The following is a 21269-nucleotide window of genomic DNA, read 5'->3' as shown; positions in this document are numbered from 1 at the left end:
TTCTTCTATATTCAAATGAGAATATAATTTAACAATAGATTTTCTATATGATAATATGTTTTTAAATTATTTTAACTTTTAGATAAACACTATCTTTAACAATTTTTTAAAAATTTTGTATGCATGCATAAATATTCAATTTTCTCATTATCGATTGTAAAAAACGAAAAAGCATTTATTTATGTTTTTATATCCTTGGGATAAAATTGGCTAATTATTAATTTTCTGATTCACCATTATGATTATCCCCAGACAGTCATTGAATATTTTTGCAAAATACTTCTGACTTCCCAAAAGTCTACGACGTGCAAGTTATTTTCACTTGATACCCTGTGACGTCGAAAAAATTTCACATCGGAGTTTTCGCATTTTTGGGTATATATCTAAAGGTTAAAGCTATGCTATATCGCGTGAATACTTCCGATAACGAGCGCATTCCAATCCCGGTCGTCCAAACAACAACAGCAGCAGCGCGCGTTATCTTAAAAAAGGCATTGCTCACACCTGACATTGCAAAAATCGATTAACTCAGCAACATTTTTCCCTCCCTCTCTGCCCTGTCAGCGTCTCGAAAAAAAAACAAAACACGTAATAATGAAAATGGCGAGTGCGACAAGTATAGAATTTTTTCTTTTTTTTGGGGGAGGGGGAGGGGGGAAGAGAGAAAGCGTGTATAACATAATCCCCGGGACTCTCGCGTTACGTCCCTGCCACAGCTGTCTCTAAGCGGCGTTTCCGCCCCACCCCACAGCTCTCTCGCGCGCACGCATACACGTACACACATACGAGTGTAGTCAGCCCGTATATATCGCTGGCAAACATCTTCCTCCAATGGCGAGTGAGACTCGACTCCGCGACATTTTATATTTCCGATGGGGGACTTGGCCGTGTGTTTGTGTGCCAGCGCGCACCAACACAAAAGCACTAAGCTCACACAGAGAAGGGGAGAGTGCAAACTATGTAAAAGGCAGACGGAGAGAGAGAGATGTGTTCGAGCGCGAGGGGACATAGCCGAGATAGAGAGCCTTCTGTGTGATATAATGAGAGGAAGCGAGAGAGACAGAGAAAGAGCGAGATGGAAAATATAATTAAAGATACGAGATGAGAGGTTGATTAAGAAGGGAAATCGACAGTGCTGTTGCTCTTTTTTTTTTTTTTTTTTTTTTTTAAGTGATGGCGTTTCCATTGTTGCTCGAATAAATTGCAAACACGTCATCCCAACGTTTTCTCATTTTATACTAAGATGGACTTTTATGGTTATTTTAGTGGCTATTTGTCCATGTAATTTTTTCTTTCGAGAAGAACTTTGTTTGTAGGAAAGCTACTGGATTGTTCAATCATTTGTTGATAACGCGTTCCATGAAATCTTACGAAACTTTGTTTTTGTAGCTTATTTATTACTTATAAATTATCGCAATTTTCGAAAAAAAAAACGCTAATCGTTTATTTCCATTGTAAATAAATTATTTACTGGTGTCCTTTTTTGCAATACTTCGAAAGCTCTTTAATAATTGCAGTACGCATTCTTAAGCTTATTACAAAATAATGTTTTATGAATAAAATTATTGCAAACCATTATATACCGATATGCCGACAACAGTCGCATATTTTTTGCAATATTGATTTTCCCGTCATCTCGTTGAAGTATATTCTTTTTAAATCATGTCATGCCTGTAACTGAATATTTATATACCTCAAAGGCATGCCGAAGTACAAGATAGACAAGGAAGTATCAATGTATAACTTGATATTCTTGGAAAATATATCATAACGTAGCTGCTTGTTTATTTCTCTCCTATTTATATAGTTGTAAGTGTTAGAGAAATCTGGGGTCTGTTTGATTGAAATTTCTTATAAGAAAATACCACGTATGTAATATAAACAAAACGTCCGTTATCATTAATCTTAGTTATGGAAAAGAAAAACCTGTCAAATATTTTCCAACATTTATTTTTCACGCTCCAACGCCTTTATAAAACGGGAGAAAGCATTAAAAAACCCAATCACGAAATCAGTACGTGAAATCATAAAAGTATTCGAACAGCTGAGCGAGCAAGGGGAGCGAGAGAGAAAGATAAAAAATGCACGATAAAGAAAGAGACGAAACATCGACGCGGTTGGAATTTAACGAAACCACCTCCTCTTTTTTTCTCTCTCTCTCTTTTTCTGGTCAACAAATTTCGCACACTTTTTACTCTTCGTGCCTAGGCGTCCATTCTCACAACACAGCACCAGCAGCAGCAGCAGCGTCAGAGCAAAAATGCACGAGAGAGCACCCAGCGGAGGGTTCTCTCTGTGCGAGTGTATTTGCCTTGCGGCAGGGCTTTAGGACGCGTTTGAATTTTCGGGGGGAACTCAGCGAGAGAGAGAGATTTCGTTCGCTTTCCCTTTCTCTTGATAACGCTTCAACTTATCGTTCCTCTGCCTCATTTTATTTTGTATCCAATTCGTCAAAGATTTTTTGTCCGAGGCACATGCTCAAGAGAAACGTATATGTGGTGTGTATATATATATATATATACCTACTACAGTAGAAAGAAAAAATGGGCGATATATACAATGCGGCTCTTTCGTTTCCCCCTAACACATCTATAGTCGCCTTCACTGACACGTAGTCACGCACACGAGACAGAGAAAACGGCTTTGGCGTTCTATATAGTGTGCATCCAGCGGGACGACCCTCCTACTCGTCTCGTTTCTCTGTCTCTCTTGCGCGCACACGCACACACACCCACATACATGCGCCCGTGCATGTATGACTGCGACGGTACATTTCACACCGACGTGTTGCGCCAACTTCGTTCGGCGAGCGCATTCCTACCTTACCGACCGCTGGATCTTCATCAAATCTTTTTTTTTCTTATTAAATAGCATATATCAAAGCGGGAAATTTGTCATTCGAGGAGAGAGTTTTTGAAAACAGAAAGAATACCCTCGAGCTCCTTTTCACAGATCAACTGCACCTACTGTACTTTTGAAGTAAAGCTTAGATATCGATCTGTTAACTTTTATCTATCTGGAAGACATTTCCTTTCTCCGGGGGAAAAAATTGTCCGAATAACCTCCGAATATCTCGAACGATCAGACAAGTCACGTTGTTGATCTTTTTTTTCCTCTCTCGGTGTCTAGATCTTCCCATCGGTTTTCCAACCACGTTGCCAGCAAACACTCGCGAACATTTCCAAGAATCGAGTATAACCACATCCAGAATTCAAGGCGGCGTGTGCAAACGGCTTTGGCTCGTGTGTTGTCTGTCTCTTGGTGCTGTCACGTGACTTTCGTCTCAGCTGAGAGCAGAGAGACAGAGACAGAGCGACGTGCATGCTTGCTGCGCGCAGTGAAAAAAAAAATACGGTGGTGGGGATGCGGTAGGTGGGGTCGAACGACCAATGGCCTCGTCGTTGCCGGGGTGACGGGATTAACGATTCTCGAGCGAGCTTATACGACGAGGCGACGGGGGAGCACGCATTTATTAATAGTCGCTCGGCGTCTCTCCCCTCTCCTTGTCGCTTCGCTCGCCCGTCGTCTTCTTTGACAGATACGCATGCGTGACAGAGACAGACAATCAACGCGCTTTAAAGCCAATGCATTTTCGGATTCGCCAACTCGACACCATTGGTTTTCCAATCCCTACCCCTCCTTGTCGAATCGTCTCTCCCATATAAATCAGTCTGCCCTCCCCCCCTAATCGTTCCCCTTTCGGTCTCTCTCCTTTCTCTCTCTCTCTCTCTCTGTTTTTAGGATCTGTGCCTATAATGACGAGAATTCGCATACTCTTGGGCTTTTCGAGATTTCTCGTGATGGATGGGCTTTCGTGGTGGGATGATGATTTGTTTGTAGATGCTAAGCATTTTTTGACCGTGCTCGTCCTCCCGCGCCCAACGGGTATATCCCCCTTTAATTTTATCGTTGGATTACGTGATTCTCGCATTCTGTAACATTCCACGCATAAGCATGTACTTTTTCGTCGACGTTTCGAGAGATGTGTACTTTATCAATTGTGCAAATGACTAAATTGTATGATGATTGTTCGTCATGTGTGAGTGCTATCAAGATAAATATCTGCATGACATGTGAAGAAAATCGTACACAAAGAATTAATTTATTCAATTACGACAATTGCATATTTATTCATATTAAGATCATCAAATCATATGCAATATATGTAATTTATCGATGAACGTCCTCTTGTAATTAGATTATTCCTCTTGTTAAAAGAGGATATGCTGATATTACTATTACAAGACTATCTTTCTTAATTTGTAAAATGTATTTTACATTTTACAAAATTGTAGAAAATAGACAACATTTGAAGTGGGAAAACCAATTTAGCATGAGATTTATTTTTACTAGTTAAGCAAGAACACGATATTTGAAAATTGGTATTGAAATTAAATTGATATTTGTCACAGTTTGTTATATAATTTAAATAGAGCTTTTAAGCTTTTAATTGATGCAACGTCATGGGTTTTTCATAAGCACCGTTGATGGTTAATTTGAACAAGGATTTGTTAGTGAACATTTTTCCATTTATGATAGAGATCCTTCAGATGCCTACAGACAGTTAGCACAAGACGAAAATACTATAACGAGCTATCAGCATAATTTTGAATGAGCAATGGCGAAGCGAGCTTGTTGATTTGCGTTTCCAGTAGCTCCATTTATCGCAAATGTTTTCCAGCTGCCACAACGAGTCGATAATTTTTGAAAAAAATTAGCACGTAAGGCGAGAGAGAGAGAGGAGAGGAGAGGGGCGTTATCGCAGGGCAGGCAGCGCCGTGGTAAGGCGCGCGGGGATCCTTGTTCCGCGGGGGGTGGGTGATGAGCGGGGCGGGGGGGGGGGGGGCGATAAGCGGCCACGCGGGAAAATCACAAAGCGACGGTTTTCCCGCGGTCGCGCGTGACTCGTGTCGGCGCGGCATTCGTCCTCCTTCAACAAGCTCCTACCACGCGGCCGCCGCGTCCCTTCTCTCCGGTCTGTGCCTCGAGGTCGCCCGTTTTAGCGGCCCGATTCGATGATTGGGATATGGCCTCTCCCCTCCCCTCGCAACGCCGCCGTCTCGGCAAGCTCGCGGCAATGAAACGCTCCGCAATTTGCGCGCACATTCTAGACGAGCGCGCGCGCGCGCGCGCGCCTGTCCGAGTAGGTGTGTCTGCCTCGTCGGCAGAGCGGCGCGTTGTATATATACGCGCCGCGCGTACTACCGCGCGCGCCGCCGCGAGCGAGCGGAGAGGGGCAAGCGGACGCGCGCGTTTCACTTCTCGTACTTCTTGCTTCCCTTGCATGCCAATCTGCCGATGAGCATACATGTATACGCCGCCCCGGCTTTGCTTTTCGCTCGGTAGCGCCATTTTTCTCTTTCCTTCTTTATCTTTTTCTCTCTTTTCACGGCTCGGCGATCGCCGGTACTCTGGACGATTTCGCGAGTTCTCGGTTGAGTAGATCGATCGATGCAACTACGCGCGAGGTGGACGTGTATCCTTCGCGCACAGTCAACGAGTCAACGTCGAGCTGGACGCCGATTCATTGCGCAAAGTCGCCATTTTTTTCTTTGTTTTTCTTTCAATTTCTGAATCCATTGCCAAGGCTTCGATCGAGCGTCGCGAATCCAAGTGTCTAGCTGCATTCGCTCGTCCGTAAACGCCATTTTGCGAGCGATAATCGGCGAAGACTATGGCAGCTTGGCTCCCGACAGACGAATGCGGACAGGCGGGCGAGCGCGTTGCCTATCTCGATTTGTAAATATACCTCGGATGTTAAATTTTAGACGCGGCGGAGTCCGGCGAGGGGAGCTTGCGCGTGCAGGTCGACGCGCTCGGCGGAGAAAAATCGAGGCGCTGCACGCTCGGCCGAGCGTCCGCGTGACTTGGCGCCGATGATTGACGTAACGCCGCGCGGCCAGCGGCCGTGTCGAAAGTCCGATTTGCCATGGGGGCTGCGGCTCGGCAAAGAGACGGATCGATTCGGTCGGCGCCTTCCAGCGCAGCCTCGCGACGCCTTGGTTCGCGGGAGCGACGCGGCGAGAGAGACGCCTGCCGAGTTCGTTGCGCGATCGGTCGAGTCGATCGGCGGCACTTTCCTCCGCGACCGACGCGTCGCGTTGCGCGCCGCGGCGACGAGGGAGTCGACTGGTGTGCCCGGCCGAACGCGGCCTGCGCCTGCCCATCGTCCAGTGGAGCGCGATCGCTATTCGCGTCAGCGGTAAGGGCCCGAGCGTCGAGAAGAAAATCCGATTGACAGCGGTCGCTCGCAAGCGGGAGGCAGTCGTGCGAGAACGGAAGTCGCGTGCCGCGGCGACGACGAAGATCGGCCCACCGCAATGATGCTCGCGCGCGCGTTCTTCGAGAAGAAAAGGAGCGCTGGCGCTCGAGGCACGCAGCCAATCCCGCCGGTGGCTGCGACGCCACGGACGCGCGTAGGGTCTGTCGGCCCGCGTCCTTCTCCTTCCCGTGCATAGCCCCATCGTACGAAGAGGGTCGCGGGTTATTGGCGTTCGAGGCCTACGGTCCCCTTCGCTCGTCGGCTGCGTGCGGAGGGGCGTCGTTTGTGTCTTTAATTCTCCCATCGAGAATGTAAAGGAGCTCTCTCTTCTCTTTCTCTGTTTTGTGCGTGCATGCGTCAGACATTTTGTCGCCCTGACGTGTCGATTGCGCAAGTGCCGTCGGATGGCTTTTGCGAGGATGGTTGCTTCGACGAGTAGCAGCCGGGAGGAGGGTGTCCTCTTATCGTCCTCTTATCGTCCTCTTATCGTCCTCTTATCGTCCTCTTATCCTCTTTTGTTTATACATGCATGCCTGCGAGCCAACTCGCAGCCTCGCCGAATCACGATGAACGATCCGATCTACGTCGATTCAGGTTACCGTTTTTTTATCCAAACGATGTTGGTCCGTGTCAATAACGGCTTGCACGGGCACGCCAAGCGTTTGTGTATGTATGCCCAATGACGAGAGATATTTCAACCATGCATTCACGCGTGTTCGCGTGGTATCCATTATCTATAAGACAAGCTGTGCCGCTTTGAAAAAGCTTGTAATTATACCTATCGATCGGCCAGCGAGAACGCGATTTGTGAAATTACAGCGTAAGCGCGGATTCGTCGGCGGTCCCGCTGTCCCGTTGCCGTATCGAGATGTCGAATCGCCGAGCAATAAACGATCCCGAGATTCCACGTCGAGATCGCCTCGAGAGCCCTGCGAAGTCCGGGGGACTCGACGACAGATCCATCGCAGGCGCCCGTCTTGGCGGCAGATGATCACGGCCAAGGGGTCGCCGTCGCGAATTCACTCCAATTGGTTTCAGAAATCGCTCTACTCCTGCGCTCGTGGAATCATTAAAGTGGCATTTCCTCGGAGGCTTTCTTCGCTCGGTCGCTCTTAATTCCTTGACTGCTCACAATACCCACTTTCTCGTTAGATGTCATTTGTCGTGAACAATGCTGCTCGCCATTGTGCGCACGGAGGATGCTAGTCCTACTGTAAACAGCCAACGTTCGAAATAAGGGCCTGCTCGTCAACGCCTTTCATAAATCACTACAATGTAACTTGACAATCGCCATTGGGCTTCGTTAGACGCGAGCCCACGTAGAAGGCGATACGCCTGCACAGCAAAAAGTGCAGCGAACGACCGCTGCTAAAGTTTAGAGTTGGAATTTTAATTACTGCTGAAATCGTCGTTCGGTTATTTTCTTAATGTACGTTTTATGAGTTGCTTATTAATACAATCTTTGTCAATATTCGAGCACAATGATTGGAGACGGATCTTGCTAAAATTTGGAAGTCATGAATTATCGGTCGATTTTTACATATTAGTTAGTTTTCCTAATTTTTAGTATACATATATTGAGATTTAAGCTCAATGTGGTGAGCGAGTTGGATAAGTTGTGACGTGCAGCCGATTCGCTACAATTCTCGTAAACGAGGAAACAAATATTTGCTTCTTTGGATTTTAAAGAAGAAAGAATCGCAATGACGATGGCTGCATCGCTAAGTGACATTTGTAAGTACAAAGCGTGTAAAATCTGCGAATGTCGATCAGTGGTCTCGTCGATTCCTTGGCAACTGCACGAATCGGCGGCGAGTCCGCCGGGGTCCCGAAAGATGGCCGAGGTCGCAGCATCGTCGGCGTGGCTCGGGAAAGCCCGTGGCGCGCTTGTACGCAGGCGCCCGGGGCTGGCGAGCTGCATCGGACGCCGTGGCCCGCAGTGGACGCTGCTCCCTCGCGCGCACCTTGCGTGCAGGAAGTTCAATGCTTGCAAGGAGCTTCCCCTCCCCCGCCCTCCCCTCCCCGCCCCCATTGTGCACCGGCGCTCGCCCGCTTTTCTCTCTTTTCCACCCCCGTCGTCGTCTACGTCGTCGCGAGCCAGAGCGAGAGGAGCTTTTCACGCACGCGTGATCGCGGCGTAGCCGCAACCCCTCCTCCCACGCGGCTATGCGACGACCAGAGCTCACCTCCCCCGATTGTCGCGACGCCGCTGCCGCCGCCGACGCGCGGGTGCATCGCTGCGCGCCGTTGGCCCGGCCTTTTTCCTTATATAGATCTCGTATTCCTCTCTTTCTCTCTCTTTCTCTAGCTGGATGCGCCGCACGGGTGCGCTTGTTGGAGAGACCTCTGCGACCTCGTTCATCGGGTTGATGATGTTTGGGAGGGACGCTCGCGATTTCGTGGCGCCGACTGGAGAGGGTGCAGCTTGGCCGTGGGTCCTCCATTTTGGAGCTTCTGTGTTCCCCCATCCACCACTGCTACTCCATTTTTAGAATTTCCGCGTTGGCTTCGATGCATCGGGCTCCGAGCTACTTGTAAGACTGTCTTGGATTTCCCTAATGATTATTCTGTCTTATATTTACGCGATGCTTTCCATTTGAATAAAGGCTGACCGTATGCTCTAGTGCGAAAAGAACTTAATTGAATGGACTCGATGAACGGACGCGAACACACCGGAGAATAGCAAAAGAACAATATGCGAATAAAATGGTCGGTGCCCCGGTGTGAACTCCAGCCCGTGCCGAGTGTTCCTAAGGTGGATGTTAATAAAATCCGGATATAGAACAAGTGGTCTCTCTCGCAGAACTCGAACTACATTTTATAGTCGCGGAGAGTTCGTCTCGTATTTTTCTCAACGAGCTATGGTAGAATCATTAACCGCAGATTATGAAACTTGGATAATTTAAGCGATTTAAATTATATTTTTCACGCGATATATTATTTTCTACGTTAACTGAAAGTTCTATTGCAAATACAAACAGTCGTACTGCGTACTTAATTTTCCCTGTTCCCATGCAATTTTCTCTTCGAGATATTATGAAATTGTCACTTACGGTTTCCCTAAAACTCATTCAATTTATCTTAATGTGCATCATTCAAGTTGTCCTAAGGTTTTATTTTTCACTATCATAAGCTATTCGAAAGCATTTAGAGGTAGAGTAAGCCATAAGCTGTCACGATGTCTAACGACCCATCTTAATTGCTGAATCACGCTTCGGATCAATTCATAATGGGGGTTCATCCAACGTTTCATTTTCTTCAAGAACAGTCTATCTCTTCATTATAGCAATATTCCAAAATTCATATGATGTGCAGTCTATGGCCAATAAGTTGATATCCGTTGAATCGACCATTCCTATATCTGCATAACACAACTGACTTTTTTATAATTTACGCTTAAACATATTAATAATTTACACTAAATATCGACAAAAATTTAGATACAACAAACTTCCGCTTTCTTGTATAGTCTTTTATTTAATAATTTTAGATTTTTATACTTGATATTAAGTTTCCAAAATATTATCCCTACAATCAGATAGTTTCGGAAAAAATTGAATTTCTTCTTTTAAAAAGACGAGAGTTCTTAGGTCAAAAAAGAAGTTTTGCACAATTACACATTAACATGTAATATGCTTAGGATTTTCTCTCATTGCACAAGGAAAAAATAATGTTTCTTTAAACCAAACACTTGCACGATTTTAATATCACACTCCTGTTTGGAAATGTTCAATATTCATGAAAAATACTATCAACACGGTAAATACAAGTCTTAACATTAGTGCAAATGAAACATTAATATCGATGTCAGGAAAAGTAGCTCTTAATTTCAAAATAATGTTTTTAAGTTACAACCAATTTGAGAGCTGTTTCTTCATTATGAGCAAATAACCTTTATCAATTTTTTCAAATATTTCATGCCTAATTTACAATCTGTGAATAATCCATGATTTTTCAAATTTGCTGCTTCATTGATGTCTAAAATCATATGAAAATACAAATTTGAAAAAAGACATCTCAAAGTTAACGAGATTCACAAATTTTTCAGCATGTTTGATATCGTAGTAGGCCGGTAGTTTGGTTAGCAAATGGCGATGGAATTTAAAATTGAAGGAGCAAACGGCTATGAAAGAAAGTTTAGAAAAAAGTTGTCCAATGTTACATCTTATAAAAAGAATATGTATCGTATAATGCTTTCGAGTTATGATGCATAATTAATCGCCGTCGATGAAAAATATGAAATGAAACTCTGGATACCTCACAACCAACATTTCATATCTATGAAATAATCAGTGATGGTTTTCGCGATGGGTCAACCGATAATATGAAAACTGCGCGATTTGTACCGTTAGAAGAATTCTTTTCATGCTCCCTCTCTCTTACACGCTTTCTAGATTCTAAAAATATCAGGGACATTTTGGAGATTTAAAAGTATTGTTGTTGCATAGTTTATATATTCGTTTCGTAAGTCAATAACGTAAACCTGCGAAGTTTTGAAAGTAAGTGTTGTTCGGTATAAATCATCGTAGTCATTTGTCGTGATACCTGTTGTCAGCGATATTGTATCGCTATCAATTGATTAAAAAAGTTACGGCTAGAACGATTTTATGGATTTCAAAAGATTGCTTTTAAAATAAATAAATAAACGGCTTCTCTCAAAAGTTACTCAACAAATAATGCTTATTATTAATATTTTTGTAATGAATCGTAATGTTGTTGCGAGGATGTCTTATATTCTTAAAAATAAAATAAGTGGACATTCTGTCAATTGGTACAAACTTTAGAATTGAAAGCGCCATTTCATTTCTGCACAATGAGCTGTTTGTTCAGTTGCGAACGAAATGTCATTGCCTCGCGAGCTGAAGATAAATGTTTATTCATATGTACCAACACTAACTCTATTCATACGAATATCCGTGCTTTTTTTTCTCTAGTTGACCATCCATAAGTTGGTTGACCTCGAGCCATCATTTTTCTGTTTGCGTTCAAAACTGTCCAGGGCTTATCTCGTAAGAATTATTGCACCGTGTACTCCCGATAACATTGAAATCGTCATTCTATTCAACTGCACGTACAGTTTTCATTGCTTCTCTTTCGCCTATACATGCCTTTTTTTTCATATATTCTTCCTCGAGAAGCTTTTAGATAAGATTTGAGGCATCTTATCACTGTTAAACGCGAGCAGGCCTGTTTACGTTTGAGCTGAATGATTGTTTTGGCTCCGATAACGAGCATTCGTATACTCTTGGAGATACGAAGAACCCACTGAACGAGAGCTCGAGTTCTTTTTTTTTTCCATAAACCAGGAGCCTTTCTTTTCCCGCCGTTTGCGGTTGGTCATTTTTCGCTCGCCACACAACATTTGCATTGGATATTTGGCTTTGCAGGACAATGGAGTTCATTGTGAAACAAAGTCCGCTCGAAAATCTATGATCTTGGCCGCTGCGTATTAGCAGAAGAGCGCCATATAACAGAGTATGGCGTGGGAATACGCGTGTTTTACTGTATGATTTGGATGTTTTACGACTCTATCCCTAATATCCATGAAAGCGAGGACGCCGACACGCACTTTCCTACCGTGCTCTTGTTACGATTTTACGATCACTTTCTGGAAAACTTGCTTTACGAGACACTAAGATCAATTTTCATTTCTGCACCAATATCTACTGACATTCTTTCTCCGTAACGTTCTGACTTTAGTCACGTCAATGTGACATGATTTTTTTTTTCCGGTGAACTTGTTCTCAACGTGGCATTTCTTCGTGCCACTGCATAATTCACACCGTGCGTGTTCTAGTTACGTAACTCGCAAGCAATCACATCAAGTTAAGATTTGATATCGAAGAAAACTCCTAAAAAATCACATTTCGACTGTACATTCATGTGCATTGGTTATGCTTCATTACTTTGTAACCAAATCTGAAAGTCGGGTTACTCAATAATGAATCGTTTTATCTCATCTTTTCACGTTGTCAGGCTTGATGTTATATTTTACCAATAGCCGTTGAGTTCGGTGCCTCTGTGAATGCTCTTATGCTAAAGACGTAAAATCAACGTCCAGGTCAATATTGATATTTCAACTTCCGAGAAGAAAATCTCGATTGTTTGTGGAAAAAAGCATACTCAACGACAATCGCAAAGTACTTGGAAATGCGAGATTCTAGCGGTCGAGGCCGTCAAGTTCCAATTGATAACAGTCGCAGCGTTGGGCAAATCTCGCCAAAGCAGCGTCGAGTGGTGAAGAAAAGCACAATAGGCATTATATCAAAACAAGCGCGTTGCCAACAACGCGAACGCCTCCTCTGTCGCTCTGTTCTCCTAGTCGACGTGTGCCAAGAAAGCCCATATGTCGACCCAACAAACCGCGCGAAAAGCCGCAAGCTGGCAGCGAGGAGGAGGAGAAAGAGAGAGAGAGAGAGAAGCTTCGCTCGGAAATTCGAGTCCTCGGAACGAGCGAGAAAGAGAGAGAGAAAAAAGAATCCCGTTAGCCATCTCTCCATCTCTGGCGCGGTGTTTTTCGCCTCGGCCGTAGCCGCGTTGTCCCCCCCCCCCTCCCCACTCCACCAGCGCCCGCGATTCTTCATGTTGCTCCCCACCCTCGGCGGTGAGGCGCGCGGCGCGCGCGCGCGCGTGCACGACCGAGCGAGAGAGCGTTTCACAGGCCTTGCCTGATTGACGCTAGTTTTACGGCTGGTGGGCGTAGCAGCCGGGCATTTCTCGCTGTCGAGAGAGAGAGAGAGAGAGAGCCACTCGATTACACGGCGCGCGCGCACTCGTTTTAGAGGGGAGCGAGCGAGAGAGAATCACGCTCGGGGAATGAGAGATAGACGGAGACAAGCCGCGCATGAGCGCGGAGAGTATTGTCCGAGAAGTGGTGGGAGACGTTTGCGTGCCGAGAGAGCTTCATACCTTCTTATGCCTGTGGCTTTCTTTCTTGGCTTGTCTTCATTTTTTTACCTCCGAGACGTTTATCACTCGGTCGCGGTTGACCATCTCTCTCTCTCTCTCTCTCTCTCTCTCTCTCTCTCTCTCTCTCTCTCTCTCTCTCTCTCTCTCTCTCTCTCTCTCTCTCTCTCTCTTTCTCTATCTCTCTCTTCCTCTCTCTGTCGTTGTAGGTCTTTTTACTATTCGGTAAGGATGGATCAGACTGATTAATGATTGCTATTTACTGAAAGCTGCTTGACGCCTTTCTGAGATTGAGACTTTAGAATTTTTTATTGTGATAGGCCATGCATGTCTATTTATGGTTATGACGTAGCTGATTTTTAGTAGTAGCCAAATTTATTTATTAAGGTCACATGTAATTGCATAGATATATTTTAGTTGATTGTTGGCAGAGACATTTCATTGAGTATTTTTATGTAAAATGAAAATTTGCCATAATTTTTAATTAAACAGATTTAATAATCATAGCAGACATGTTTATGCATGTCCGTATTTGATATAATAAATAAATTATCGAAAGTACACATTTCACACTTTATTTTGAACAGCATAAAACTGATTAATTTCAGTATTGCGAGGAGAATCATAATTAGCACTAAAATAAAAATGGGATTATATGTAACACAACTTTTTAATGGAAGAGAACGAATAATGAAAATGTCTCGCATAATTTTGTGCGAAGAGATATCTAGAAATATAAGTCTAGTACGAGAAGATGAACAAAGTTTGTGTTTAGTTATTTTCAATTTGGATGAAATTATTTTGTGATTAAATCCTTGTAAAAGATACAACGTTGATAAAATGTATTCAATAAATAATTTACATAAACATGAAATCTTATTTAAATGATAAAAAAGTGTGATACTCTCAGTAAACGACTCACTGAATTGCAAAATAATGCAAGGTCTACAGACAATCATAATACAAACGTAAATCTTGTTTTCCGAGATTCAATTCTTAAATCGTTTATAAATATTGTTTATAATTTTTATTTTCATCAGTGATTTTGTATTATATTGATATGTGTTTATTCAAATATTTATAAATTATAAAATATTCCACTACATAATGAAAATGCTCGAGGTTATTAAAAAGTATTGAATTTTGAAATTTTGAAACGATTTATATTAATATAAAATTGTAGTACGGTCTAAATTCAATTAACTTTTTATTTTCAAAGTTAAGATACCTGCATACGGAGTACGCGATTATTGCTGAATAGATAAAATATCGCTTCTTCTTCAATACTAAGTTTACATTTATAATTGCAAATTTAATTTCGTTTCGATCGCCTTGCTCTGTCATATTCCGAGAAATCATCTGCATTTTATGAGCTTTCATGATTTTACGATCGTATAGTATCAAATTGCACTGGAAATTGCTATACTTGTTTCGAATAATCTTTTTTTTTAAGAAAGCACATGATGTTGACCTAAACAAGACGATTCCAAGAACTATAATTATTGATGTTATACATGTTTAAGCGGTTTTCTGTGAACTTCAAAAAGCTTTTATTCATTTGAACCTCAACGTTTCATGCATGGATGAATTAGTTTTATGTTTCGTTTACCCGTGTCAAAAATCGTTTTTATCTGATAGGAATTTTTTGGCAAGATATCTTTCAAAAGTGTAATATCTCGCGGTATTCCTTTAACAATTTATGGTTCATACACTTGTTAAATCTGGCTGCTTAATTAAAAAAGATTTACCATTAAAAATTAAATAAACGCTTTGGTATCTTGGCTTTCACAAATTTTGACGAATCACAGCAATCGTTATATAGCTTTTAAGTTTTTCGACAATTTTTACATAACATTCGTAATCCATAATTTTTTATCGATTTATTTTTTATTTTGTTTCATGATAACAATTTTTTATGTTAATTAAATGCGGTATTAACCACCATTGTACAGAAGAGGAATTTCCAAAAGTTCGTAGAAATGGTATACAATATTATAAGACTTGTTTAAATCGATCATACACATTTAGAAATTACAAAAGATTGCACGTACAATTGGGCTATATGCAGTGCAGTTTTTAAGCGTAACTTTATAAGCAATATTGATTAATAAAGTTTCTTTAGAAAATTTGATTGGCGTATTTCTAATAAGAAGACAAGCAAACATATGGGATAAACGTTAAAAAATGCTGATTTCAGGGTTTTATTGCTTAGAATTTTCACTTTTTTTCTTAAACTCACGAGACTTTATATTAATATATTGAAAAATCAAGTTCTACTTTTAATCTATAAAGTTTAGAAAAATAGATCTATTGCAATTGTAATACCAATAAAAAGCTCAGATAAAATTATTGAAAGTAAATTCTTAAAAAAATATTGAATTATTCCAAATTTATACATTCAAATTCAATTCCATTAAATGATAAACCAATTTGCTAGAGATATTATTTACAAATTTTGAAGTAGGATGTAAAACTGCTGAACTTAATATTTTTGATACTGAAGGAATTGTCACATTCTATTGGTAACCTGCTAATGTAGAGACCTAATTTTTCAATAGTTATTTAGATTTCAAGGGAAATCAATTTTTTAATTTATTGGTAATAAGATCTCGTCATCTCAAAAACGTTTTCACGGAAAAAACTTTGATTCATGGAGAATTTTACTCATTATAGTTACATGTCGGTCTCCTTTTAGGTTATGAATTCATTAATTAAAACAAAATACTTTTTGTTCAAAACTCATTCTATTCTGTAGGTAATGTATTTCAAGTCTTTGTAAAAACTATTTTTGCAAACATTGTAAAAATCTCAATACAATTGCGAGAATTAACTTGAAGACGGCTTTTCAAAATTATCAAAAATTTAAGAAAACTGAGAACTGAGTAAATCCTTGGTCATAACATTAATATTAATGCTAATAATAAATGCATACATGAAGTTCAACGTAGTGATGAAAGCTGTGTAATGAATTTTTGTTTCTTATAATTTGAAAGAACGCTAGTATACTTTTCAGTCCAATTCATTCGATATAATGCTATATGAACGGTGTAAACTCATTCAATGAACATTGTAAAATTTTAACCATAATTTATAACCTTGTGTCTATTTTTTTCATAGGCGTTACCATTTCTTAGCGCGTTCATTCCACAGTAAACGAAGATTATAAAAAAACAATGAAGACGCTGCACAAAACCTATGTTATTAGTCTAGTGAAAGCGCATTTTCGTAAAAAAAATGGGAATCGTCACATCACGTGATACATATACGTATAGCTACGTCGCGCATTGTTCATCTCGTTCGTACAAAGCCCCTATTTTAACACCTAATTCACCTTTTGCCGCGCGTTCATTCAATTAAGGCACAATAAAAGCTTTAATATTGTTTTGTTTTTTTCCTTCTATCCCGCCACACACTCCGAGACGGTCTCTTTTCAAATAGCGTCTTCAGAGGCGGCGCAGACTAATCGAGAGTCCCGCAGATTTCGCGAGGAATGTGGAATGCGGATATCTCTCTCTCTCTCTCTTTTCTCTCTTGCTCGCTCGCTTTTAGACTGGAATTTTTTCTCGCTCTCGTTTTGTTAAAGCTTCCCCGTTTGTACTTCTCGTCCGCTTTAGCCGATGTACTTAATGGGACATAAGCTTGTTTCTTTTTGTAGCTATCGATGGCTATCCGCGTGAACACGATTGCCGCGTCGGTTATATCGAGAGCTTGTTTGCTTTAAAGAGCTGTGACAACTTTTTTTCTTATTGGAAGAGCAAAAAGTGGTTTACAGGCATGGCTACAATGGCAGTTGCGGTGCAATCGAAAGATCGATAATCGCAATATAATAAATATGCTATCTTGATCGGCTAACTTTGAAACTGGTTCGCCTAAATTTGTTGGTATCGGCTTTAGCAGGACCTTTGCAGTTCGCCTTTAAATAGCAATTCGTTTATTTCGTATATTGATTGACATTCTAAGTATTTGTATCGTCCCTGACAGATTCTTTCTCATGATGCTATTTATATGGAACTTCAGCGGAAAATCGAATCCATGTACAAAATGACGCTCGATGACTCCGAACAAGATGCAGAATTCTGCTCTTTGTTTAGGCAAGTATTTGCTTTTGAAAGTTTAGACAGCATTATGAAATTATCTAGTTTTTCAAATGGAAACCTCTGTATAATCACGTTTTTTGACCTCAGGTTTGTAAACTTAATAGGTTACTGATTATAAACGTATCACGATTACAACATATTTGTCTGCATAAGATGTAGAATTTAACAAAATCATCATGAATTGATTGTCGTGCAAATATAATAAATACATTATAAGAATACATGGCTGGATACTTGAAGACGACTGGATTTTTTACATTTCACTGGCTTCTTTGAAGGGTGTAAACTGATATTGCGTATTGAATTACTCGTGAAGTTTCCAATGTCAAACTATGCAAATTGCGAAAAATTTTGTAGCTGTAACACTTTTTCAATATAATTTATAATACATCAGTTAATAATTGTCACGATATATCAATAATGAACGAGCTATAAGTGTGGTGTTGAAACAAATGTTAGTGACATTAATGAAGATAATAAATTGGATTTAATGTTGATTATATGATGACTCGTAATTTGCTATAATTAGTGTACTTTGTCAGTCGATTAATAATATTTTGAGAAAATATCTCATGTACCTAACATCATTTTGACAGTCGATTGAAAATTATTGCTGTTTTTTTTATTAGTTTTTATTGTAACTAGAATCAAGTTATTTTACAAGTAAAGGAGGAATTCTGGGTAAAAGTGGGTATGGTATTTTGACAAGAAAATTGAGAAAAAGTGACGAATAATCAGCGTCTTTCTTTAAAAATTACGAAATATAAGCGAAAGCCCTTTTATTCTTTAAGTGGTCCAAAACTGGCTCCGGATTTGTTCACACCACTCGCAACTTTTACCTCCCCACCAGCGCACATCCAATACCGTGACAAGTCAAACCTTTCACTATACCGTTCGAGAAGCCATATACACATATATAAACGGCGATAATTTGCGGTGGCAGCAAGTGCCCACCCAAACATGGCCCTGATGGCTGAATCGGCCGCCGGCATTTTCGATCGAGCCATCCCTTCCTTTCAACGTATAACGCGCGCGCGAAATTTACATGTGCCTGCGTGTGCAAGTGTGCGGGAAGCGCAGCAGTCGGGCGAGGGAAGGGAGAAGAATTATATTCGAAAAATAGGGGGAACCGTGAAAAGAGAGAGAGAGAGAAACAAGAGATCTACATGCGATGCCTTTGCTCTTTGGGACGTGATTGATCGTCCGTCGCTTTGAGTGCGCTTTTGATGCGATGCGAACTTTCTTTTTACTTTTTGTCGTTGAGAATTTGGAGAATTTTCATCGTTGAAAGAAAGAATGTAAGAAGTTGCCGAGCAGCTTTCGGCATTGTAAAATTTCTTTTTAATATTTGTTTTTGATAATTTATGTGAGCTTGTTTACCCGCCTGGCAATCTTAACGAGCGAAGCCACTTAATAAATAATTTCTTTTCATGGTAAAATATGAAAAATATTTTAACTTAACTTTCCTTCGTTGAAATACATCGTAAGCATGGCAACAATGCATTGGTCCATTTATCATAAGAAACACTAAATGTGCATCGAGAAATTATGAATAGTTTATCGCTAATGAAACTTTTACCCTACTTCACCCGACGCGCAGCGCTTATAACTTAGTTCAACAGGTTACTCGTGTGATAGCTGTAAGTTCCGTGGTGTAAGCTATTAGGGAACTATGCCTATCTTATATGTACTTGTACGGAATCGATAAATTGCGTTAGCTGTTGCAACTAAATTATTCCTATAGAATCTTTTAACTTTCATATGTAAGATTCTCGCATCGTTATCACAATAATAATTTTTTTAATTTGGTAAGCCAACGCTTTTCATATTTTAAAAAAAGTAATTTAGAAAATTGGAACATTTTATTCAAAAGTTATTGAAAAACTGTACTTCATTCAGGAAAAAACGAACATATCTTCTTTTTTTGCGATAAAACGAAAATTTGAAATTTACAAACCGAAAATGACATGTTTACCGAAGTTGAAACGTATTACCGTCAGTAAAGTCAATCCACCCATCACCGCGCGGCAATCCCCTCATTAAAATAAAGTAACCACCCTACCCATCCCCAACCGAGGTTGAGTCACCCCTTCATTAATTAACAATGGCCGTGACGACATACACGTACACGTATGCGTGTGTATATGATGCGGACTAAGAAGGGGGTTACACTATATATACATACACATAACGCGATAAACTCTTTCAATGGGGTGGAGTCAGTTGTCGAGCGAGGTGGGGAGGTTCGAGTTTTTCTTCCCTTTCTCCTTCTTTGGGCAATTTACACCCCTTCCCGCTTCTTATTACCTGAGAAAGCGCGCGAGAAGTGTCACACGTTTCGCGTGAATGAGATCCTTTTTTTCTTTTTTTTTTTTTTTCGACTGGCTGCATCCGCCCCCACGCTTTGTTGCCTGCGCGGACAATGAAATTGTTTTTCAGGCTGATCTTCAAAAGATGCTTTTGTTGAATGTTTGCGAAGGATTAATTGGGACGGAATTTACTTGTAAGTCTTTTTCTATTTATGAAACAGCTCGAGAATCCTGTATACGAGCTTTCTTGTTATGCAGTACTTACAATTGTAGATTTTGGAGAATAAGAATATTTCGGGCGAGCGCTATTACTGTGCAAATATGTGTCGAGAAGGAATTTTCCGGTAGTAGTCTTCTGCGAGACTTTTGAATGTCAATTTTCTACTTGATGATCGCATACAAATGCAAGCTAAAGTATCACCGTCAGAATGTATTCTTTCTGCCGAAATTATACCTGTTTAGATAGAATTAAATTTATTACACGCGAAGCAAACTTGTAAAAGCACGACTATCGATTTTCGTAGAATAGTCGATAAGGTGGCTCAACTTTAAGTTACATCGAAATTAAAACCGTGCTATTGAGGAAAACCGCAAACATAACGTGCAGAGCATTGCACAAATAGCTGTGTTGCTCGTAAAGAGAGAATCCATGTTACTAAACATTAACCTTTACCTGTTGCAGATACAATCAATTTTGTGCGGTAGCAGTAGTTGAACGCACGCGCACGCGCACACACACACACACGCGCGCGCTCACACAGCTCGCCGGCGGCTTCGAGAGAAAGAGATGAGGCGGACCTTTGGCGCGTTGTTAAACGGCAGCCGGCGCCAACTGGCCTCAGGCGCTGCTGTCGCTGCTACACGCACGCAGCCCGAACTCACGGCCGTCAGATACAAGGTCAAGCGAGGGCCTTACGCCCTCATCAATGATCAACACGCCGCCTTCTTCCAGCAACTGCTAGGCAACGAGAGGGTCATCACCGAGCCTGACGAGTGCGACACTTACAATATCGATTGGTTGAGGATTGTCAAAGGTGAGCCTATTTCGTACGGGAGCCAAGTCAAACTCTACGGATTTCAGAAGTCAGGGAGAAACAAGTCCAGCGGATAAACTTGAAATTTTCGCAAGACTGCGAGCTAGTGGGATCATTTCAACCAAGCATTATTAAAATAAAAATGTAATATGACGTTTTACCCTCTTCCAAGGCTATTTCCGCGAAATACAATTGAAATATCGCCGTTGACATCCTCGAAAATGAAATATTGACTTCCAACAAATTTATGGATATTGGACGTATGTAATAAAACTCACTTTTAACAATCATCACCAGCTGATACATCGTTAAAAAGCGTTGCACGCAAATGACTATCTCTAAACACACTCATATATTATACGTGTCATGAATTAAAGTTGCCGAGCGGGAATAACGAATTCTCCGATTATTAACGATCTCGCTAAATCGCCTTCATAGTCCATTGTAATGAACGCCATTTTTTTTCTCTCCCGCTCCTGCAACGAATCATTTTTCACCTGTAAGCTCGATAAAAAGCAATCCTTTGCTCGAGCCATTCTAATATTTACAACGTCACTTCAAAGAATCGGGCCAACGAAACTGCCTCTCTCGAGACCCCATAAATAACACAAGCACAAGTTCATTCGGCGCAAAGGCATGCAAATCATTGGCCCATGGAGGC

At 41.3% G+C, this 21269-nt stretch overlaps 1 protein-coding gene across 1 annotated transcript in view; it reads left to right on the top strand.

The window, feature by feature from the left end:
- LOC131672550 (D-2-hydroxyglutarate dehydrogenase, mitochondrial) overlaps positions 1 to 21269 on the top strand; it is a 36227-nt gene that overhangs the window by 8287 nt on the left and 6671 nt on the right. Inside the window, exon 2 of the mRNA XM_058949852.1 lies at positions 20257 to 20608. Within this exon, the coding sequence (XP_058805835.1) occupies positions 20362 to 20608 (247 nt within the window). The 5' untranslated portion in view covers positions 20257 to 20361. The remainder of the gene's footprint in view (positions 1 to 20256; positions 20609 to 21269) is intronic.

Source organism: Phymastichus coffea, unplaced genomic scaffold (genome assembly GCF_024137745.1).
Source record: "Phymastichus coffea isolate CEN01 unplaced genomic scaffold, Cenicafe_Pcof_1.1 PCOF00153, whole genome shotgun sequence".
Lineage (NCBI taxonomy): Eukaryota > Metazoa > Arthropoda > Insecta > Hymenoptera > Eulophidae > Phymastichus > Phymastichus coffea.
The sequence above is the reverse complement of the archived record's forward strand: the minus strand, read 5'-3'. Positions and strand labels throughout refer to the sequence as shown.